The 24,352-nt window shown below is 48.1% G+C and overlaps 1 protein-coding gene across 2 annotated transcripts in view; it reads left to right on the plus strand.

The window, feature by feature from the left end:
• The first annotated feature begins 3,056 nt into the window (after positions 1–3,056).
• The window catches only part of CAPZB (capping actin protein of muscle Z-line subunit beta), a 125,038-nt gene continuing 103,742 nt past the window's right edge, over positions 3,057–24,352 (plus strand). The window contains exon 1 of one of the 2 annotated variants that reach the window (XM_081086823.1): positions 3,057–3,178. In XM_081086823.1, the coding sequence (XP_080942949.1) occupies positions 3,176–3,178 (3 nt within the window). In that variant the 5' untranslated portion in view covers positions 3,057–3,175. The remainder of the gene's footprint in view (positions 3,179–24,352) is intronic. The other variant, XM_081086822.1, reaches the window with a different exon arrangement.

Here is a 24,352-nt window from a genome sequence, read left to right on the forward strand (position 1 = left end):
AATCTGTGGACATGAGCTGTCAACGCTAAGACTTAATTGAATTCTGTCTTGAGATCTGAATTATGAAAAAAAAAATATTTGCCAGTTAATATAGCCAGTTGATGCAGGGAATAAAAGAGGACAAAGGTCACCTGGATGGACCTCATACAGGCTGACATGTCGAGGGAATAGGGTTGAAAGTTGAAGATGCCAGACAGTAAAGGAAGAATGTATCAGATGCATCCAAAGAAGCAGAAATGGGGAGTAGCCATGCTGGGTTAGTTCCTGAACCCTCTTATTATGAGCTAACAACTTTCAAAGGTTTTTGAGCAGAGAAGCAACATAATCAAATCTGGGGTGATGAGTGTAGGCGCTGATCCCAGAGTGCCTGGCTTTGAAAACATTATTAGCTTTGTGATCTTGGGCAAGTTACGTAACCTTTCTGTACCTCAGTTCCCTCATCTGTACAGTGGGAATTACAGCACTGCCCTCATAGGGTTGTAGTGAGGCTCACATAAGAAAATACACGTAATGCATTTTGAACAAGGCTTCCTTTCAATCTTACTTTCTTCAACTAGACAGTTCAAGTGTTGCTTCTTTCTCAAAACTTTCCCTCATGCCCTTATCGCTTGGCTTCCAGGAGGGACACCCCTTTTCTTGGTCCTCCTTCTCAGTCACCTTGCTGGTGCCTCTTTATCTTCTTGACCTCTTCTCTCTACATTCACCTCCTAACTGAGCTGCCCTAGCTGTCTTATGCTCTCACGTACTTTAAACTGTCATTTATTAGCTGATAGTTCTCATAAGTTTATCACCAACTCCAACTTCTGCCCCCAACTCCAGGCTTCCATGATTTCTTATTTGGCATCTCCATTTAAACTTCCAAAGGCAATTTCAAACATAACTTGCCTCAAACTGACTCTTATGCTACCCGCCCCCCCCCACCCCCCGAAAAAAATGTTTCTCCTATAATCTTCCACAGATCAATAAATGGCAAATCCTTCCAATGTTGATCAAGCTAAGAATCTTAGTATCATTCTTGACTCCTTATTTTCATGCCCACCACCAATCTATCAGCAAAAATCCAGAATGTGATCTTTTTGTGCCACCTCCATGTTACTGCCCCGATAAAGGCACCCTTGTCTCTCTGCTGTGTGACCTTGGGTTACCTCTTCGGATTTCCTTGATGAGAATTAAATGAGTTATTATTTGTAAATTGGTGAACAGTGTCTATCACACATAAGTGCTTTTTAAATAAATAAAACATGCCTTGCACACAGAACTAGCTTTCTAACAGCCCTAGTCCCCCTACAGTCCATTCAGAACACAGCAGCCTCCTGTCCTTTTAAAGCCAGGGCATAGTCCTGCTACTACTGCTCTGCACTTCTCAGAGTGGCTCCCACCACCCTCCCCTTGCTCAATCTAGGACAGCTACCTTGTCCCATGACCACACCAGGGACTGTCCCCATCGGGTGTTTGCCCTTGCTTGGGCCTCCTTCTGATTAAATATTACTAAGTTAGGCCTCCTCTGGCCTCATTTTACTCACTCTGATTTTTCGCCACATCTCCAATCACCTGACACTCTTATCTATTTAGTAGTTGATTGTCTCCCCTGCAATGTTCAATCTCCAACATGGACTGTCTTGTTCATTACTTTATCCCTAGAGCCTTGTGCTTGTATACAGTAGGTGCTCAATACTTACTAAGTGAAAAGAATCCCTTCTCTGAATTCCCATAACACACAGGTGTGAATCATTCTTGTGGGACTTATGTCACCTTTTACGTTGGTGGCAGGTTGTACTCTACTCTGAGTTCTCCGGGTTAGCAGAGGGTGCTAGGACATCATAGTAATTCCTGTCATGTATGCAACACTACAATTGACAATCCCCTCATAGGTGACCTGATGTGATTCTCACAAGAGAGTGAGCAAGCTAGGGAGGGGAGGGTTAGCATCCCAGGTCTCCTGCCTTCTAGAACAAGCTCAACAAATATTTATTGAATGAAGAGGGGTAAAGAAAAAGAACATCCGAGTCATCCTGTGGAGGCAGCCCCACTGGACAAATGCGCTGGTTCTCTGTAGCATGTGTAAAAAGACAACACCTAACAGTTACTGAGCCCAGTTTTCTAATCATTATCTGTGTCGCCCTCACAGCTATCCTGTAGCTGGTAGCTAAAAGGACATGTTTATGTCTTGTTCACCTATTATCTTTTGGTGCCTCAAACAAGGCCTGGTATTAGTAAGTGCTCAAGCCTCTTTCTTTTTATTATTATTCAATTCTCACCTGAGGATATTTTTTCCATTGATTTCTAGAGAGTGGAAGGGAGGGAGGAGGCAAAGAGAGACACACAGATTGGTTGTCTCCCCCACGCACCCCTACTGGGGCTGGGGAACCTGCCACCGAGACACATGCCCTTGACCGGGCATCGAACCTGTGACCCTTCGGTCCGACGTTCTAACCATTGAAACAAACTGGCCATGGCCCTAGGCTCTTTTTTTAAGGGATCGGGCTCAGGTGCAGCGACTTGCTCAGAACCCACACGTAGCAGCAGCGGTTTCCCATTTCAGGTTCACGCACTACACTCTCTGGGCTGGGCTGGGCTGGGCTGGGCTGGCGGACAGCACCAGTTCCGGGTTCGCAGCGGGAGTGAGCGCGTGTCCCGGGTGGGGTGGGGTGGGGAGGGACTGACCCCTCCCAGCCCCAGTGCCTTCCGCATCCGCGCCCGGGAGGCCCGCGGGCACGGGTCCCCCGAGGCCACCCGCTTCTGCAGCCCCAGAGCGGACGGTCGGATCTGGGTGCGGGCGCAAGTCCCCCCCATCCCGGGGTCAGCTCCAGCGCGGACCCGGCCGCCACGCGGGGTCCGGAGCGCGGCCCGCCCACCCCGCCGGCCGCCGCGCCCGGTCCCGCCCGCAGGCCCCGCCCCCCACTTCCCTGATCGGCGCTCCGCCCCCCCGCGCCGCGCTCCATACTTGGCGATCGCCGCGGCCCTGCGCGCTCATTGGCCGAGAGCCGGGTGCGTGGGGGCGGGCCCGGGCCGGCCGGGGCGGGGAAGGAAGGTGGCGGCGGCCCGGCGCGGGGGGGAGGGGGGCACTGACCCGGATGTTCACTCCTGGGCACCCGGGGAAGTGGAAGCGCCGGGCCCTGCTGCTGGGGGGAGAGCCACAGACGCCGGGACCGGGACCGCCGCCGCCGCCGCCGCCATGGTAAAAGCCCGACGCCGGCCTCCCCCAGCCCCCGGGCCCCCGCCGGAGCGCACGTCCCCTTCCCCGCGCCGAACCCGGTCCGTGAAGGGTGGGTTCTCCCGGGTGGGGGAGGGGCGGGGTCCGGACCTCAGGTGGACACCATCCCTGCAAGCTCCGGAGAGCCGCCGGCCCGGGCGGCTCGGTTGGGCAGCGGCCCTGCCACCCCTCCCAGGCCCCGCCCTTGGCGTCCCGCTCTCCACCTCGGGGTCCAGGCTAGTCCCCTCCATAGCCCACGGTGGATCCTCCTGGATCCTCCTGGACCCTGGGCCAGGCACCCCCTCCGGTGACCCAGGCGTGTTCTCCCCTTCTCCTCCCCATGGCCGGGCTAGGTCCCCCTTCCTCGTCCCTCTAGTCGAGGCGAGGCCGTCGTTTCTCCCTCCCATGGCCCAGGCCAGGCCTCTGTCGCCATCCTCCATGGCCTCAGCCCGGACCCCGTCAACTCCTGCAGTGGCCTCAGCCTAGACTTGTTTCCTCTCCCCCATGGCTTCAGCCTGAGTCTTCCCTCCCGCCTTGGTCCTTAGTCTGGACCTCCTCCTCCGCCGCCCATGGCGTCACCCCACCCCACCCCCCATGACCCCTGTCCCAGGACTTCTCACCACTCTGAAGAGTAGCCCGCGCAGCCCCCTTCTGTCCGGGCTTTACCCTCCCCCCAGGGCCCTGCTCCCTGCCCTGCCCCCGACCCAGGTGGTCCCCTCCCTTCCCCTTCTTTGCCATCTCTGGGAAGCGAGGGGAGCTCTCCAGCCCGCAGTGGGGAGTGGGGTGGGCCCAGGGTTGTGCCTACTCACGTTTGGGGGTTGCCCCTTCTGGGGAAGCCGCCTGGGAGGGAGGGAAGGCAGGGCGGGCATCTGTCCCCGGAAGGCAGCGCGCTCTGCGGGCCCTTCCGCGGGTGCGCGGGTGCGGTGCTTGCAGAGCGTCCTGCCGGCGGTCGGGCCCGAGTGAGCGGAGGGATGAGGGTGGGGAAGCCGACAGGACAGGGATGAACGCACAATCACCCTTGTGAGGCCGCAGCCCTGGGGGGAGCCGGCCGGCCCCGAGGGCAACATACGGCCTGGACACGATGCACCCCAGCAGGCGCAGCCTCCCTTTCCCCCTGAACTGTCAGCTCGTAAGGGTTGGAACTGCTGATTATGGAGGTGTCTTGGATCAGGTGAGCGAGTCTCGGAGGGAGAAGCTAGCTCCACGCGTGGTGTTTGTTTTGGTAATGAAGGCAGGTGCTCTCTGGGACTCTGGTTGGCCCGAGGTTTCACACAGGCCCGCACATGTGCACCTGCTCTCCTGTCCACTTTGCAGCCTTGTGCAGAGCGGGCCCCGCACCTCGGCGGGAAGGGCTAGAGGGCTTCGGCCTCACATGGCCAAGGAACTTTTGGAGAGTGCGCTGGCAGAGCTCAGGCTGTCCACCTGCTCCTCCCACCCAGGCTGGGCAGACATTTGCATGTGGACTTTGGGCTCCAAAGGGTTTTGAGGATATTGGTTCCTTGTTTAATTAAGGGATGTTGCTGCTAAACTAGGATGACTAATTCAGACTGTCCAAGTTTTTTCCTGATGCCTTCCGGTATATTAATTAAAAACGTGGCCGTTGCCATGTTCCCCGCTACTGGACTTCTCTTCATTGGTGGAGAACTGGCTGCAGGGCGTGGTGGCCCAGCCCTAGGCCTGTGTGGAGAAAGACACTTCGTAACAGACTTGGGTGAGGACTTTGAAAGTGGAGTGAGGTTTTGTAAATTCGTTCTTAGGACAAAAGCAGGGGAGAGTGGGTGGGGTTGCCAGGTGGGGCTACTCAGAGCTGGGAGGGGCATCTTTCCTTAGCCCTGGGTGCCAGATTCTCCAAATGTGATGGGAAAATGCCCTTAAATGACCCAGAAGGCTTCTGAAGAGGTTGGGTCTTACGTGGGCAGTCTGAAAGGACTGTGGGAGGGGTGGAGGAAAAGGCCTCCCATTTCTTGGGGGGCTGTGAGCTTCACCTATATCAGCTCATTTAATCCATAGAGAGCCCTTTGAGGAATTGCTGTTTCTATTTTACAGGTAAAGAATTCTGCTGAGACTCAGAGGGTTGGATAACTTAAGGTGTTGCTCAGTCAGTGGAAGTGCTCTAAATCTGGCAGGCTCTAACTTTGTCCTTCCCATTGCCCCAGGCTGCTGAAGTGTGGGAAGATAGAAAGAATACTGTTTAGAAAACATAATAATGGGGTGCTCAGAGATGCAGCATTTAGTGTCCTCTACCAACTGAGCTATTGAGGGAAGCACAGGAACATTTATTGACTATGGATTGTGTGCTGTGTCCTTTGCATAGGGGACCCCGTTTAATGTATGGAGATGCAGGCATAGTTAGCTGGGGCCAGAATGGGAGCTCTTTGAGGGTAGGGATTTTTGTCTGTGTTTTCCATGGCTCTATCCCTGGCACTGAAGGAAGTGGCTTGGAGTGCTCTTGTTTGGGGTGTGTCTATGTCCATGAACTTAGCCTCTTGGAGTTCATACTCATTCTCTCAATGACTTGTTCTTAGTACATCCCCCAGTTGATAAGTAATTTCTGACTGCTTATTGTCAAATTTATTCTCTACCGGAATACTATGACATAACCTGTGTAGCCAGTTGGGGTAGGGCAGAAGTGGTGGTGTGGGGTTGCAGCATAGGTAAATGAATTAAGAACACTGTAGTTTTTATTTTCAGTAGATTCGAAGATAGAGCAAATAGCTAGATCTCGGTTATCCATGGAGGAAAAGCGGTTTGAGAATCTGAAATGCATTGGACTTTGGAGTAAATTCCATGATTTTTGTTGGCATCAGTTAAGAATGCATAGGCAAATGGAATTTATATGCATTCCCTTAGCAGGTAATAATGTTACCACTGTGTGTAACTGCTTTATAGTTTAAAGCATTTTTCCGTACACAACTCTAGCTTCTAACTTGGGGATTATTGTTCTAACTTGGAATTATGATTCTGGTACTGATGGTGGTGGGGCTGTCCCAGGGAAGGGATAGGTGAGGCCCCCTTATGAGTTGGCTCTCTGACTAACAGATGGTTTGGCCTGACAGAAGCTGATAGGTGATGCCTGTCATATTATTACAAAGTGAAACAGTATAGTTAACACTAAAGTGTCTTGGCTTGTCTCCTGGTGTGGGTAGATACATCCCTCATGTATATATACAGCCCTGTTCATTTAAGTCCAATTGGCCTCTGTTTGGTGGGATGCTTGAAAAAGTAGCCAACGATTGATAGTTTGAGATTAAGGAGATGATGAATCATACATCCGGAAGCAGATACTCTTGTTTATAACTTGAAGTCCTATGTTTCTTTTACGTTCTGTGGGGGAGGGAAGAGGACAGATGACTGACAGCACAGAGAAATGGCTGGGGAGGTGCATCGACCATTGAGACTCCTGTTTCCCAGTTGGGGAAATGTTTGCTGTTAGGCAAATGCAGAAGTGTGTTGGGGGCTACCTGAAGCTACAGGATAACATTAATTCACCGTATATTTGTTAACTCTTCTCCGTGCTGCTTTATGTGCTGAGCACACAGTGATGAGCAAGACAGGCAAGGGTCTGTGCCCTCACAGCTTACATTATTGGGGGTGGAGGAGGGGCACATTTAATATGCCTAAAGTCTAAGGAGGAAGAGCCTTGTTTAATATAATTATAAGCACACCTATGTGAGATATGGCAGGAGACTTAAGAGAAATTTGGGGCTTGTGCCAGCTTCACTCCCAGATCTTTTGGAGTGTACCTGCCCTTGTTTCTGCCATCACTGTGGAAGTGAATTGCAGTGCACATCGTCTGTTCCTCTGCAGAATGGAAGCTCTCCCATCCACGAAGTCCTACCCTTCTAACCTGGGGAGCTACCATTGACAGAGGGTCTTGTGACCCAGAAACGTGGCTGGGTTATACCTTATCCTCCGTTTTACTTAACAAGGAACCTGAAGCTTGAGTGAGAAGTTGAGTGACCAGTGTGAATGGCAGGCCTGGGACGCAGATCTGGTTCCACCTGACACCCGTGTGGATGCTCACTCTGTTTCTCAGAAACAGTGAGCACCAGGCTGTAGGGGTACAGGATTTTGTCCCATTTCTCCTTGCAGCAGATCCCAAGGAAAGTAGGGTGCAGAAGCCCAAAGGATGCAATTGCAAGATCACCTGTATTAGGACCAGCTAGAGCAATGCCATTTCCAAACCTGGCCTTTACAGGTTAATGTTTTGGTGTAAGGAGATGGACATGACGTTTATATGACACCAGGCATGTGCCATGCACTGCACTAGGAGCTTTAGCCTAGTCCCCTAGTGTATCCTCCTGCAACAGCCTGGCCAGGAGGGGAGTTCAGCCTTAGGAGGGAGGCAGCATAATTTAAGAAGTTAGGACTTAGGAGCCAGACTGACTGCCTTGGGATAATAACAGTACCTCCTAATAAGGCTTTTGTGAGGATTAAATGAGATAATAATGCATGTCAAGTACTTCAAACAACATCTGGCACATAATTATGTAAGTATTAACTATTATTCTCATCACCATTTTACAGATGCGGTTCAAAGGGGTATGTGGTTAGTCCCTCTAATAGCTACTAAGTGAAGGAACTGGGTTTTCTGACTCCGGAGCTAGTCCCCTTTTCCCCACCCCTTACTGCCTACTGAAGGCTCATTTCAAGTTTGCTTGGCTTTGGGCCATGCCTTGAAGGAAGACTTTCCCTAATGGAGCCTGAGGCTCTACCTCACCGTAGAAGTCAAGGCTTCCTGTGCCCTGGCCACCACCTGTTGCCCCAGCCTGGCGCTAGGTGTCAGATCTGATCCTGTGCCTGGGGGAACCCCCAGGCTTGGAAGAAGAGGCTCAGGACTGGGGACAGCACATGTGAGCTCTGTGAGAGCAGGGACCTTGTCTGTTTGGTTCTCATTAACTGCCCCACACCTGGCACTGGTAGCCTGGTGCTTGGTAAGAGGTGGCTGCGTTTTGTTTGCTGCCTGCTCCACAGAACGTGGGCTTGGCAGATTTGGGGTGGAGTCCTGTCTCTGCCACTCACTATGTGATCTAATCTCCCTTTGCCTCAGTTTCTTTTTCAAATTTTTTTATTATTGATTTTTAAATTTTATTTGAGAGAGAGAGATAAACATCGATTTGTTGTTCCACTTATTTATGCGTTCATTGGTTGTTTCCTGTCTGCCCTGACCCGGCCAGGGCCTCAGTTTCTTGAGGGTAACATTTTATAGGGATGCCAGGCGAAAGAAATGAAATGTGAAATGTGCTTAATCTGGTACCACAGTAAGTGGTAGCTGTGATTACTATTTGCCTTACTTATTCTGCTTTCCATAGAGTAAGGGACACAAATAGAAGCCATAACCCCTGTCCTCTAATCCAAAAGGGGAGGCAAGATGCACCAAGAAAGTTAAGTGCAGCAGGAAGGAAGTGGTAATAGGAAAGACGGAACAAGGGCCACGCCTGCCATCCCTGCGGGTTTGACTTGCCTTCCACCTCCTCAGGAAGCCCTGCAGACCAGCGGTCACCAAGAAATGAACCACGGACCTCATGGACCACGGGTTGGTGACCGCTGCTGTAGACCACTCCAGCCCACACTCGCGAAGCCTGGGGAAACCTTGCCCAGGCAGAGAGGATGGCGTTGGGTGCAGTCAGGGAGAGGCCATTCTAGGTAGAGGTCTGGAACCAAAAGCAAGGTCAGAGGTCTGGTCTGCCTCGTGAGTTTGGGGACCAGCCATGGAGGAGACAGAGTGAGTTTAGGGACCTCAGTCTGGGGAGTGAGTTGTGGAGTGCCCGAGTTGCTAAGCTAAGGAGTTTGCATTTGGTCTGAGACAGTGTGGAGCCAGTTACATTTTTGACAGGGCAGGTAGAAATTTGAGGAGGCTGGCAGAGAGGCGGTATTTTAGGAAGAATCATCTGGCTGGGGTTTGCAGGAAGGATCTGGGAAGTCAAAGAGGCATTTGCAAGCATCAGCTTTGCGGCTACAAAAGTCCTGGCCACTGCGACTGTGGATATGGAAAGGAAGGAATGGTTCAGAAAGATAGGACGGCAGAATGAGACGTTGTGATTTACCACCTCTGGGGCTGAGGGTGACGTTTCTGTCCCCAGAGCTCCCCCATGAAGGCATTCTGATAATGGTTTATCATTGACCAGCAACTATTTCTGGTCAGTTTAAATCCTGAGATAGTGGTGTCTGCAAAGCCTGATTTTCTATTAACAACTGACTGGGGATTTCAGTCTGGATAGCCCAGTGATCCATCTGCCCAGCCATTCTCTGTCTGCCGTGGCACCAGATTGCTGCTCATTTTGCACGGCATGAGCGTTGATCAGGAGGCATGGTTTGATTCCTGGTCAGGGCATATGCCCAGGTTGCGGGCATGATCCCCGGTGGGGGGCGTGCTAGAGGCAGCTGATCACTGATTCTCATCATTGATGTTTTTATCTCTCCCTCTCCCTTCCTCTCTGAAATCAGTAAATACATATTTTTAAAAATTTGCACAGCATTAGACTCTGGGCAAACAGATGTCGAAGCCGCCCAGTCTGCTGAGGGGGACAGAGACCAGAGCTGCAGAGTGGAGGTGCTACATGGTGGCTGTAACAGTGACAGGAGGTCTTTTTAACAGACCACTTTTTAATATCCAAAGCAACCCTGCGAAGCAAGTTCTCACGTCACCCTCAGTCCACAGCGAGGAAACCAGTCCTTCCTGGGTAGTGACTCACTTGTGCTCTGGTCACCAGGCACCTCTGCCTGTGGTGTTTTTTCCATTAGGTCACCCATTCAGAGACGCTCTCTGAGCAGTCAGATAGGCCTGTTAGAATGTGAGTCTTAATGTTAAATGGAGGAGGCAGATAGAGCAGGTAAATCTGAGATTGTGACTGACTTGGGCATGAGTGCAGAACCAGGGTGGTGGAATTCCAACACAAGTGGGGTGGGGGCTCGCTCGCCTTTCCATTTCCCTCCCACTCCTGTCCCGGTATCTCTGGAAATCTGTGGAGAGGAGCCTTCATCTACAACTTTCCAGTGATAGATGCCCTGACCAGCAGTCATATTTCTTCCAAGGCAGCAACCCTGGTGGTTACCATCCGCTTGTCCTATAGGAATTATGGTGAGGATTAGGTGAGTTTATGTGCAGGAAGTGTAGACTGTGCCTGGAACTTGTAATTCCAGCAGGAGTGTTGGTTGTTACATGATTATTTTATCACTACAGGTGATTGATAGGTGGTGTTTCATTGAACCTCTCAGCAACCTGGAAGGCAAGTGATAGCCCCTTGTTCTGCTGAGACCCCCAAAGAGGTAGAGCCCTTGCCCAAGGGTGGCAATCTTAAAGGCTTCCAGCCCTGTGTCTTCTGGCTGAAAAGTTCTTTTTTTTTTTTTGGCTAAAAAGTTCTTATTGCAGATGACAAGCAGTAGTTACCACTGGCTCAGACCCTGAACTTCTCCAACCACTGCTTATACTGCTCTGTGAAGCTTCCTCTTTTAGCATTCGACTCAGCACAACCCTTTTGAGTTCAGATCTGATCTGAAACCATTATATTATTTAACATTATTTGTCTCAGAGGTTCTCATAAAAAGATTTAGGCAGAGGACTCATTATAGTTACCAAGTGAAATATCTTTAATTAAAACTATTAAGGTCATGAAAAGATGCTTTTGCTCTTCCCTTTCTTCTGGGATATGTGAATAGCGAGCAGTCTCCTGTTGGAATTGAGCATTTCCTGGTGATGCCCAATGCCCTTTTCCCTTCTCATTCATAGCCATGATCGGTAGATGGGAGCAAGTTTGGATTGCTCACATCTGATGTTGCTACTCAAGGCTCCTCCATTATGAGGCTTTGGCTCTGATGGGATGGATTTGCCTTCGCTTGGATAGGCTTCCAGGATGCAATTTTGTGCTGAGAAACTGAAAGGAGGAGCTTTTATCTGCCATACACGCCCAGTGAGGTCGGATTTCAGGCCACTGTGGCCACTGAAGGAGCTACTCTTGAATGTTTCCCTGTCTCATATCTGGCTTGTTTTTTTAACAGTCTTTGCTTCTCCGCTGAGTATGGCTTACTGGCGACTCGCAGTCAGTGTGGGTCCCTGGGGCTAGATGCAGACCCATCATCAAGGAACATAAACCCTGACACAGCAGTGGCCAAGCTTGGCCACTTAGGTGCTTTGCACTGTTGAGAATTTCTGAAGTGCACCGTCCTTCCTTGTGTGTCCTCCTCCAGGCAGCTCCCATCTTGAAATCTCTTTCAGCCATAGTGGGTGTGGACCCCTGGTGGCCTCTGCCTTGTACGTATTAAGTAGAGCACTCATGGACCAGAAACTAGATGTCGCCTGAGATAGCAGTCTTCATCCCTTATATTATTAAGTAGTCCCTCCTGGATGCTCTATTAGTCACAGCAATAGCACCTTCCTTCTGCCAGTGTCTCTGCTGGATACCCACGGTCACTATCTCTAACTCTCTCAACTCCACCCCCGTAAAGCTGTTTCCTCATTGTGAAGTTCAGGAAACTGAGGCTGAGAAAGGTTTAGTGACTTGCCTAAGGGTCCCCAGCTAGTTAGTGGCAGCTAGTTAGTGGATCCAGGTCTATCCCACTCAAAAGCTCATGCTTATTCAGCTCTGCTGCCTTGCCCCTCATATGCATGGACTCACCAGGATGCTTATTTGATGGATGAGGAAACAGATTGAGAGAGGTTCATCTATAGGTCTGACCGCAGTGGCTGAAGTCTGGGTTTAGGTTAGAAGTTAAAAGTTTTTGGGTTTTTTTGTTTGAATTGTTAAATGAAAGCAGCTAGAACTTTTCTGAGCTGTGGTCTCTTTTTAGAAAGAAACCTGCTAAATCTTCAAGTGTTAGACATGTCTTAGGCTGCCCTCCGTAGGGGTGCGCCTTTCTGGACAGCACAGTTATTCTTTGTCACAACCTCGTCATTGTGACAGCCCCTTATCTACCACTGTTGGTTGTTGAATGAATGGATGTATGTCTAGTAAGTCCTTAATAAATGTAAGGGCTCCTCCTCCATTAGGTTGACCCATGAAATTGCTGTTTTCTGTGTCAGTAAAGGTTGAATATCAGCAGTTCATGTAGTTCAGCCTAAAATACTAAACACTAGGGCGGGTTGAGTGTGGTGTGAGACTTTCTAGCAGTGTCCAGATCTCCCTTTGGGCTTGAGCCTCAGCCACTTGTGGCTTCTCATGAAGTCAGTGTGGGCTCCTCGTCAGTCAGTGTCACTTCAGGTAGGAAGGACAAGCACGGAGGGAGCTGAGCGGGTCTGCCTCCGAGATGAGGTCAGCACATTCTTCATGCGTTCAGCCGCTGCTGGCATTGAGTCTGTCTGGAGGTGCTGGCAGTGGGGGGAATAGTGATCTTAATTGCGCTGGCATTCACTGGTGGCTCTGTACATGGTAGACACTGGGCACTTGGCCCAAAGTCACACAACTAGCCATCCTGGGAACTTTTGAAAGATCCCAGGCAGTTTTGATTCCAGAGTTCAGGGTCAGTGAAGGGCAGGTTCTGGAACCAGACTGCCTGGGTTCAGGTCCAAGCACATAGACTTGGCAGCTTCCTTCACTCTCTGCCTCAGTTTCTTTGTTTCACAGTGAAGTGGTGAGAATAAAAGTGTCTATTTCTGATGGATTTTATGAGGATTAAATGAGTTAATATATGTAAATCCAGACACATGGTAACAGTAACTATTATTATTTAAAATATATTTTTATTTATTTCAGAGATGAAAGGAGAGAGAGAGCAATAGAAACATCAGTGATGAGAGAAAATCATCGATTGGCTGCCTCCTTCACACTCCACACTGGAGATCGAGCCTGCAACCTGGGCATTGTGCCCTGACTAGGAATTGAACCGTGACCTCCTGGTTTATAAGTCTATGCTCAATCACTGAGCCATGCCAACTGGGCTTTAAAATTTTTTTAACTTTATTATTACTATTTTTTTAATAACTATTATTATTTACATCAGTAATAACATTGTGTGATTATCACTGACAAGGACTCTTAGCGTGCTGTGAGAGCCAAGAGAGACTGCAGGTGTGGAAGCTGTTGGAGAGAGTTTGGACCTTGGGTTATTGATGCTTTATTTTGAATTGGAGGCATTGCTTTTCCCACAGCTCAATGGAAAGCCTTATTGGTTATGGGCCTTGTAGAGCATACACCTGCTTCTCTGTGAACAAGTTGTTTCAAATGGCACTGCCAGGTGATAATAGAAGTCACTCTTCTGGAAAATGGCTTAATTGTTTTTCTTCCTCTGGGTATGAGTGGCCAACTCTGGAGTGCCAGTTACATATGGTACCCAGGGCCTTTGAGAGGAGCGGGACCTGGTGCTACTCAGCGACCCTCATCTCAGCCCCCATCTCCCAGGTCCTGTGCTTATTTTTTGATCAATTTTCTCATTTTTTCGGAAGGTGGCAGGCAAGTTGTCAGAGGTACTGTAGTCTTTGTGAACCGCCAGAGACCTGCAAGATTCTGCTGCCTCAGGGGTTTAATGCTTTATTTTAAGGGCATGTGTTTGATTTTAAGGCATGTAGAATGTTTGGGTATATGAAGGAGGCAAGATAAAGGAAATGGTAAAAAAACAAACAAAACCAATTGTTGGAAGGCGGCCTGGTATTGGATAGTGGAAGGAGACTCTGGGATCTGAATCCCGCTGTGGCTGCTTCTGTACTGTGTGAGCTTGAACTAGGTACATCATCTCTCTGAGCCTCAACTTCCTAATCAGTAAAGTGGACATAATATTTTCTTCACAAGGTAATTGACAGGATTAAATAAGAATAATGTAAATGAAGTGCTGTAACTCAAGCCCCATGTGGGCACTTCATACATGCTCATTATTATCTGTAGGAATTTCATCATTTGTCATGCAAATGAGTACCATTCCACTGGGAAGAAAATTGGATTGAATCTAAAAAAATTCTTGTAGTAAGGACTACCATAAATGTAAGATGTAGGTATAATGATCACTCTAAGGCAGCAGTCGCCAACCTTTCGGACCTCACGGACCACCGGTTGGTGACCGCGGCTCTAAGGAGAGGCTCAGACTTGCTGGCTTCTAGGGTGGTTGTTCTTGGGCACAATTGACGTCGGCAAACCGCGGCTCTCGAGCCACATGTGGCTTTTTGGCCCCTTCAGTGTGGCTCTTCCCCAAAATACCACGTGCGGGTGTGCATGTACAGTGCGATTGAAACTTCGTGGCCCATGCGCAGAAGTCGATATTTTGTGGAAGAGCCGGTATTTTGTAGAAGAGCCACACTGAAGGGGCCAAAGAGCCGCATGTGGCTCGAGAGCCGCAGTTTGCCGACCACTTGCTTAGAGGATTTATCATGCTTGCACTGCTTCAGCCCCTGTGAAATGAACACTATAGACACCACCCCATGAATCTTTCCCATAGCCCTGGTCATGCCCCCATTTGCACATGTAGAAATGGAGGCCTAAGAGGTTCAGAGGTATCTTGTACAAGGTCACACAACTAGTAAAGGGCAGAGGCGACCTTTAAATTGGTCCTTCTGATTCCAAAATCTAGCCCAGTGGTCAGCAAACCGCGGCTTGCGAGCCACACACGGCTCTTTGGCCCCTTCAGCGTGGCTCTTCCACAAAATACCGACTTCTGTGCACGTGGTATTTTGTGGAAGAGCCACGCTGAAGGGGCCAAAGAGCCGCGTGTGGCTCATGAGCCACGGTTTGTCAACCATGGATCTAGCCCTTAATATACCCTGGAAGTTGGCCCAAGAATGTCGTTTTTATGTATAGAGGAAAGTGCTTTATGTTGATGGTTCAACAAATGTTCTGTAGCATTTTTTAAAAGTTTGCAGCTCAAAGCAGACTATTTGTTAAGTGGCTGTTCCTAGTTTTGCTTTGATGATTTGGAGCGCATGTTAAAATGCAAGAATGAGCTTGCAGCTTCTCATTTAAAAGGGAGCCTCATTTCCCACATAGTAACTTCTAACCATGCTCAGGGTTTGGAATCACTTTTGAGGCCTTGAGTACTGTAGGTTTGTTTGTTGTTGTTTTTTCTTCCTTCTCTGCCCTCCCTCCTCTTCTCTGTCTGTGTACATCCAGGTGGACTCTGAAATGATGAACAGAGTATGGGGTTAATATCTGTCAGTGATCATGCTAGCTTTTGAACGTGGGGCCAACTTACTCCACGGCCTGGCAGTGTCTTAACTTGCAGCTAGGGCCAGAACTAAGCAGAGAGGCCGTAGTTAGATGATTACCTAGATCGCCAACAGAAAACGAATTAGTCCAGTCCCCAGAGGTGCAGCCACGCACACAGAGGTTTTTTATCTCAGAGCGCTAGGCTGTGGATGTCAACACCTGCTCACAAGATGGGCAGGATCTCCACGTCCTAAGTTCATGGCAGCCTGTGTTACCTTTCATCATATTTGACAATAGTTGAGATTCCTGGGAAATGGGTCCAGTCTTCACATTTCCTTAATCACTTTGATTTCTTCAATCCTTCTTTTAAATAACTCCCTCCAGAGGCATTAATCTAGTAACTAGAATTCCCTTGTCCTTTGCCTGTGATAAAACTGGCTTGATAGGTGTGTTTATTTTGCTCCCCATGTTGATGGACGGTGGTTTCTGGGCTTGCTGAATTCCAGATGGAGAGCACACTGAAGCATTGTGGGAATTTCCCCCAGGATCATGCTTTTATTTTGATACCACGGTATTTGTTTGGTACATATTGATTGTTGAGGAAGCATTTCCTGAGATAACAGACAAGAACTGGTTGCCATGGTCCCTAAGGAAGGGCCCTCCCATCATATGACTAACTGGCAGAACATGGACACATAAATAGTGTTGGACCTTTTTGGGATGCACTCAGAGTGCTTTGTGAGGCTTGACTGCTACTCCAGCACCCCTGGAGGCATTGCATTAACAAATAAAAATCTGTGAGTTGAATTCCATTACATGCCATAGTCTCTAAGGAAAGAAAACATGATTTCCAAGCCTCAGGTGATGGGCTGTGTTGGAACAAGCACAACCAGATTCCAGACCACCTGAAGCATTCAGTAGGCCCCCAGAGTTAATAAGGAAAGGAAGGCAATGGCATCCCTTACTACTTACTTCAGTTGGCACTTCACATGCATTATCCTATAGCAGTCCCCACTATCGCAGGGGATTTGTTTCAAGACTCCCAGTGGGCCTTAGCTGGTTTGGCTCTGTGGATAGAGCATTGGTCTGCAGACTAAAGGGTCCCAGGTTCAATTCTGGTCAAGGGCACATCCCCGGGTTGTGGGCTCAATCTCCAGTGAGGGATGTGCAGGAGGCAGCCAGTTAATGATTCTCTCTCATCATTGATGTTTCTCTCTCTCTCCCTTTCCCTTCCTCTCTGAAATCAATAATATATAGATATAGATATATACATATATAAATAATATATACACACACACACACATATATTTTTAAAAGGTCCCCCTTAAAAAAAAATTCAGAGGTCCTTGGAACTCTGACTAGACTGTAAAGACTACCAGTAATGAGCTTTCTAAAAAGTTCAATTATATATATCATATATCATACACACACACACACACATGTGTGTGTGTGTGTGTGTGTGTGTGTATAAGGGTGATATGCTAATTAGACCAGGTGTCTTCTGGCCATCATTCTGTACGTCCTTCCTGACGAAGCCAGGGCTAGAGGGAAGCGGCCTGGGTCCCGGGTGCCTGTGGGCAGCCCAAGGGAAGCCAGCCCGGGTCCCAGGTGCTGGAGGGAAGCCAGTGCTGGCAGCCAGGGGAACTAAGGCCTACTCTTGCATGAATTTTCATGCACTGGGCCTCTAGTATATATATATAAAAGACTTCCAGTGGATGTATGAAACCGGGGATGGTACTGAACCCTGTATATGCTAATGTCTTTTTCTATAATACAGGTTGGGGCAAAAGTAGGTTTACAGTTGTGAGTACACTAAACACAGCTTATTCTTGTATTATTAAATGTTCATATGGAAAAAAATACAATATTTAATAAATAATACAAGAATAAGCTGTGTTTAGTGTACTCACAACTGTAAACCTACTTTTGCCCCACCCTGTACATACCTTTTCATTTAAAGGAAACGCTTATGGCTTCTCTCTGTCATATCCGAATTGCTAGCATTACTACTCTTCTGCTTTGGGGGTCATTAGTAAAATAAGGGTGACCTGAACACAAGCACTGCGATACCTCGACGGTTGATCTGATAACCAAGGTGGCTACTAAGTGACTAATGGGCGGGTAGCATATACAGGAAATGCTGGATGAAGGGATGATTCACATGCAGGCAGATGGAGCAGATATTGGAGATTTCATCACACTACTCAGAATAGCATGCCATTTAAAACTTATGAATTGTTTATTTCTGGAATTTTTCACTCAATAGTTTTGGATCATGGTTGACTGTAGGTAACTGAAACCATGGGAAGTAAAACTGTGGATAAGGGGGACTACTTGATCAGTTTAGTTCCCAGAATTCTCCTAGCATGGGATCTTATGAATTTAGGCTCCTGTGACATTATGTAAGTTACAAATTATATAAATTTGGAAATGTATGTAAATTGCTAATACGTTGCAGGGCCAGCTGCTCTGACTTTAAACCTTATGCCGTTGACCTCTTTTGTTGTGGGATTTTTCCTGCTCAAGCAGGGCCTGTGGCTTGTTCAGATCCCACAGTAAATCAGTCACTAGGCAGCTGGGGCGAGGTCCTGTGCCTAACGCTTTAGAATCTGGACTCTACACTCCGAGGTAGGCCAATGTTTCATCTGCCACATAAACTTAGGCCCACTTGAAAACATATTTGAACGTGCTTCTCCAGATGCATGGAAAGACCACACTTTCCAATATGATGCTGTGAAAGAGCTTTCTGGCAATTGGATTGACCAATCCAGAAAGCTAGTGCTCTGTGGAGGGACAGGTCTGGATTCAAGCCCGGGCCCTTTTAATCTATAGCTTCTCTTTTGTTATCCTATATAATAAAGAGGTAATATGCAAATTGACCATCACTCCAACACACAAGATGGCCGCTCCCATGTGGTCAAAGATGGCTTCCCCCATGTGGACACAAGATGGCCTGCAGGGGAGGGCAGTTGTGGGCAATCAGGCCAGCAGGGGAGGGCAGTTGGGAGGGACCAGGCCTGCAGGGGAGGACAGTTGGGGAGGACCAAGGCCTGCAGGGGAGGGCAGTTGAGGGGGGGACCAGGCCTGCAGGGGAGGGCATTTGGGGGTGACCGGGTCAGCAGGGGAGGGCAGTTGGGGGCGACCAGGCCTGCAGGGGAGGACAGTTAGGGGTGACCAGGCAGGCAGGGGAGGGCAGTAGGGGCAACCAGGCTGGCAGGGGAGCGCAGTTAGGGGCAACCAGGCCTGCAGGGGAGGACAGTTAGGGGCGACCAGTCTGGCAGGGGAGAGCAGTTAGGGGGTGATCAGGCTGGCAGGCAGAAGCGGTTAGGGGCAATCAGGCAGGCAGGCAGGCAGGCGAGTGGTTGGGAGCCAGCAGTCCTGGATTGTGAGAGGGCAGTCAGACATCCCTCGAGGGGTTCCAGATTGGAGAGGGTGCAGGCTGGGCTGAGGGACACACACACACACACACACACACACACACACATACCGTGCATGAGTTTCGTGCACTGGGCCTCTAGTAATGTACATAGGAGACATGAATCGCAGTAGCAAATATCCACTGAAAAAGTGGATGTTCACTAGTAGGTTAAAAAATGATCTTACAGCCGAACTGGTTTGGCTCAGTGGATAGAGCATCGGCCTGCGGACTCAAGGGTCCCAGGTTCGATTCTGGTCAAGGGCATGTACCTTGGTTGCGGGCACATCCCCACTGGGGGGCTTGCAGGAGGCAGCTGATTGATCGCTCTCATCGATGTTTCTAACTCTCTATCCCTCTCCCTTCTTCTCTGTAAAAAATCAATAAAAAATATATATATTAAAAAAATGATCTTACATCAATACACTGGGATGCATTGCAGCCCTTAAAATGCGAAATATGAAGACTATGTAGCAATGTGGAAAAGGTTTGTTGAATAAAGTAGAGTCCTCATAGCTGGGTAAAATGTTCATATTAGAATACCTATCTCATGGGGTTGTGGTGAGGATTAAACAAGCAGTTTGTAAGCCCTTTACTCTCTATTAGTTGCAGTGGATATCTGTATCTATCTATCTCTGTTTGTCTGTGCACACAGACATAGGTGTGTGTATGTTTCCCTTCTTTTGAGATGCCTTTTTAAAAAAATATATTTTTATTGATTTCAGAGAGGAAGGAGAGAGAGAGAAGAGATACAAACATCAATGATGAGAGAGAATCATTGATTGGCAGCCTCCTGCACACCCCCTACTGAGGATCAAGCCCTGATGGGTCTCAAACTGTGACCTCCTGATTCATAGGTTACTCAGTCACCGAGCCACACCGGCCGGACTCCAGATACTTTTTTAAGATAAATCCTCAGGAGTGGGATTATCTGGCTGACAGGAACTTTTGTCTCCACACATTTTCCCCAGTTACTTTGCTCTCATAGTGTTGTCTTAGTAACTGTGGCCTCAGTGGCTGCTCTCTAGGGCCCTCTGATCTGACCTTGTCCTCTCTGCCCAGCGAGCTTCATTTCCTCACTGTGGCTCCCTGTTCTGGCTGAGGGTAGAGAGATCCTTGCTAATTAACTTTTCTTTACATTGTCTATTTTCAAAAGTAAATTAATTCATTAGTCTACTTAAATCCTCACCTGAGGGTATGTTTGAATTGATTTTAGAGAGGAAGGAAGGGAATGATTAAGAGAGAGAGACATCGATGTGAGAGGAACATCAAGTTTCTCCTGTATTTGCCCCAACCAAGGATCAAACCCACAACCTAGGTATGTCCCCTGACAGGGATTGATCTCGTGACCCTTTGGTGTACAGGATCGAGCTCCCACCAACTGAGCCACCTGGCCAGGGCTAAAAGTAAATTAGGAGGGAAACTTTGTCATTACCATAAATGGAAAATCAGTATCAATTTTCGTGAGTAGCAAGTAAAAATTGGAATAAACATATGTAACTATTGATATAAAAGACTTTCATCTGCGGGCCACGAGTGTCTGGCTTGTTTCTGTCTCTGGGCCTCAGCTTGCAGCATCTCCCTTTTGCCTTCCTCTTTTCTGATGTCTATCCCACTTACCTTCTAGGTCAGTGATGGCGAACCTATGACATGCGTGTCAGAGGTGACACGCGAACTCATTTTTTGGGTTGATTTTTCTTTGTTAAATGGCATTTAAATATATAAAATATCAAAAATATAAGTCTTTGTTTTACTATGGTTGCAAATATCAAAAAATTTCTATATGTGACACGGCACCAGAGTTAAGTTAGGGTTTTTCAAAATGCTGACACGCCGAGCTCAAAAGGTTCGCCATCGCTGTTCTAGGACCTGACTCTGTCCCCCCTCGTCCACCGAGCCACCTCTGACTGCCACAGCCCTCCACATCTGTCTGCCCTTCCATCCACCCATCCTTCCAAACAAACATTTAACAATGGTATGTGCTCCAATTGGGCTAGGAATAAAGGTACTTCCCATCTCTACAAGGAGACTGTTCAGGTGGGGACAGTCAGACAGAAGAACCTGTGGAATGGGAGGTAATTGGTGTAAGGGTTTGTGTGCAGGTGCATTAGAAAAAGTGTCTGGCCGAGGGGGTTCAAGGCTGGGATCCCAGAGGGAGGTGTTTTGTTGGAGCCAAGATGAGAGGACTCATTTGTCAGGAGGATGAGGGGCGGGTATAGACATGGCAGGAAGAGAGAACAGTGCATGCCAGAAGTCGGGTGCAGGAGAACATGGCATATTTAGGGGAACCAACAGTAATTTAAACTCACTGCCAAATGAGAAGACTCATATGAAATCTTTAAGTTGGTCATGTGTCCTAGTTATCCCAAGAAGTAAGGGGGCCAAGTGGCCCTCTTGGCTCCTGGAGGGGGTGCCAGCCTGCTGGGACCTCAGAGAAGGTGATGGTGGTGGGTGTGGTGGCAAAGAGGCTCACTTTCTAGGTCTATTTCTATCAGAACTGTTTGCTCTTTGGACCATTAAAGGGAGCGAGTGTGATTGTTTTGGGCTTAGGTGGGTTCACATGAGTATTTTGGCATAAGAAATAAATTGTGAAGGAAATTAGCTTGTGTACCAGTCATATCTTTGGAAAACCACAGGTGCTTACTGAGCCTTTTAGGGTCCATCTGTGTAAGTGAGGCTTGGTGAATGGGCCTCTGACCTGTTTTGAAGAATGTTCAGTTTACTGATGAGGGTGGGGTGGCGGGTGGGGGGCAGCGGCACAAGTTATGTGTTTGCTTAGAACACATTTTATTAAAGCCCTTTTTACTTTTACCTTCCCTGGTTTCCTTGTCTTCTAGATCCCAACACCCCCCAATAATATATTACTTTGAACTTTTTTATAAGAATATGCAGATTTGCATAAAAAGGAAAGCTAATGAGGTCTTCCTTCTTATGTTCTGGTAGTGCTATTAGAAGACAATAAGGACTTAGAAAACTAAAACCATTGTTTAAAAACAGAAATTAGACTGTGTGTTGTTATCTTCTGTGATGATGGAAATGCTCCATAGGTAGCCACTAGCCATGTGTGGCTCTTCAGCACTAGTGTGGCTAGAGGGATCAAGGAACTGAGCGTTTAATTTTAGTTAACTTAAACTTAAATAACCACAGGTGGCTAGTGGCTTCTGTACTGGATAGTGCAGGTCCAGATGGGTGTTGACTCCCATTGAGAAATTGTCTTTAACTTAAATTATTCTAGAGCCATAGGGAGTAATATCATTAATCTGAACTATTTTAAATGATTTCTAAGCAAATTAAGCAAGTACAGTGGGACCTTGACTTACGAGTTTAATTCATTCCGTGATGGAGCTTGTAACTCAAATTACTCGTATGTCAAATCAAAAAGTGAACGAGTGAGACACGTGATGCTGGGCTGATGTTGTGCTGTTCACTGTGACGTTCGCTGCGCCAACTAGTGGTGGGGTATCTGAAGCTGGCTCGTAACCCGAATTTTAGCTTGCAACTCAAAGCAAAAAAATCGGCCGAGAGACGGCTCGTATCTCGAAAAACTCGTTAGTCGGGACACTCGTAAGTCAAGGCCCCACTGTATGTTATTTCATACTAGAGGCCTGGTGCATGAAATTTGTGCACCAGGGCGGGGGGGTGGGGGGAGGTGTCCCTCAGCCCGGCCTGCACCCTTTCACAATCCCGGACCCCTTGAGGGATGTTGTACTGCCAGTTTAGGCCTGATTCCACAGGAATCCCTGCGGGATTGGGCCTAAACTGGCAGTTGGACATCCCTCTCGCAATCTGGCACCACTGGCTCCTAACTACTCGCCTGTCTACCTGCCTGATCACCCCTAACTGCCTCTGCCTGCCTGCCTGATTGCCCCTAACTGCCTCTGCCTCGGTCCTTGCCCCCGCCTCCCGTGGCTGCCGCCTCTGCCTCGGCCCCCACCACCGTGGCTTCGTCCGGAAGGTTGTTCAGCTGTCTGATCTAATTAGCATATTAAGCTTTTATTATTACAGATGGGGTATTATTTATACACTATATATTCAGTGGGTGCCCACTATTTATAAGGCATTGTGGTAAGTGGATAATCAGAAGTTATTTAACACTAGAGGCCTGATGCACAAAATTTGTGCAAGAGTAAGCCTTCGCAGCCCAGGCTTTGTCTGGAAGGTGGTCCAGAAGGCCGTCCAGAAAATCCTTCTGCTGTTCAGCTGTTCGGTTGATTTGCATAGCACACTTTTATTATTATAGATACTTCCTTGAGCATCAGTTTCCCCATCTATAATGAGGGTATAGGGCTAAGTGGGCTTTTTAAAGTCCTTTCTTGTGCAGCCATTTTAATGATTTGATTTTTGTCTTTAATAGCAATAGTACTTATTTATTGAATACTCCTTTGTGCCGGGAAGATATTCAAGACATTAAGTAAATGTGTTATCTCATTTATATGTAATAATTTAGTCTTCATTTGTTCCAATGAGACTGTCTGTTGTTATCTTCATTTCATACATGAGGACATTGAGGCTCAGTAAGGTCTAAGTGATTTACTTGCAGTTATGTTACCGGTTAACTGTAGAGTTCAGGTGCGCACTCAGGGATGCCTCATTTCAGCTCATCTTCGGTTAAATCTTTGTTTATGCACAGGCTATTTTAAAAATAGATCCATCTTCATAAGCATTTACAACCCTTGTTTTATGTAAAAGTTCAATCATTTTTTTTTTTAAATAGACTTCGCTGTAGTGCTCACGTCAGGAGTCAGTGACTGTGAGTGGTTAGGAGTGAGGAGAGCAGGTGGCAAGGGTGGAGGCCAGCTCATCTGGCAAGCCCATGTCCTCCTCCTCCGCCATATCCATGAAAGGCCTGCTTTGAGCACGCTCCTACTGGGATGTGATCTGGATTCCCATGCTCAGCTCAGGCGAGGCAAACTTCAGCTTCTGCCAGGGAAGGGGGTATGCTGGGGGAGAGATGCAGAGGCAGAGTGTGCTTCTCAGACATTCTCTTGTTCCCATGTGCCACAAGGCAAGAGACCCATGGCGAGGCCACCAGTTTGGAGCCCAAAAGTTGACTCCACTTGTTCACTGGCTGGGTACCCATGTGCAAGTCATTTCACCTCTCAGAGCCTGTGAGAATCCATTCCCATATCCACCAGTAATACTTCTGGAAACTCTCCCATAGCTCACTCTGTTCTGGGTCCTGGGGTCCAGCAATGAATAAGAGAAAGCTCTGCCTTCATAATGCCTGCATTCTGATTGATGATGAGCTTACTTTTCTCCCGTCCTTGAAATAGAGGTGCCAGTCTCTAACCTACCTCGTGGGTTTGTTTTGAAGAATAAATGAGATTCCTGACTAACACACAGCTCCTGGTGCCCCTCCCCAGAGATGGTTCCACAAGGCCAGTACTCTATCATTTTGTGGACCTTTTCCTAGAGACTTTGGCTTCAGCCTGCAGCTGGCCCTCATAGCTGTTCTGAGAGGACAGTACCCTCTTTAGCTGTGCAGTATGACACATGATATGGTGAAGCACCTAGCACAGTGCCCAGCCTGTGCTGGCCTCCCAGGGCATGGTATTTCTTTCTCCCTCCTGTTTTGTATAAAGAAATACTACCACGCTGAAGCTATGAAGTAGGGGCTGGAAGCTGAGTGAGGACTGGTAGGAAGTTTTTAAAAGAAGTAAATCAAAGCAAATTTCTTAC

This window comes from Myotis nattereri, assembly GCF_964212035.1.
Source record: "Myotis nattereri genome assembly, chromosome: 3".
Lineage (NCBI taxonomy): Eukaryota > Metazoa > Chordata > Mammalia > Chiroptera > Vespertilionidae > Myotis > Myotis nattereri.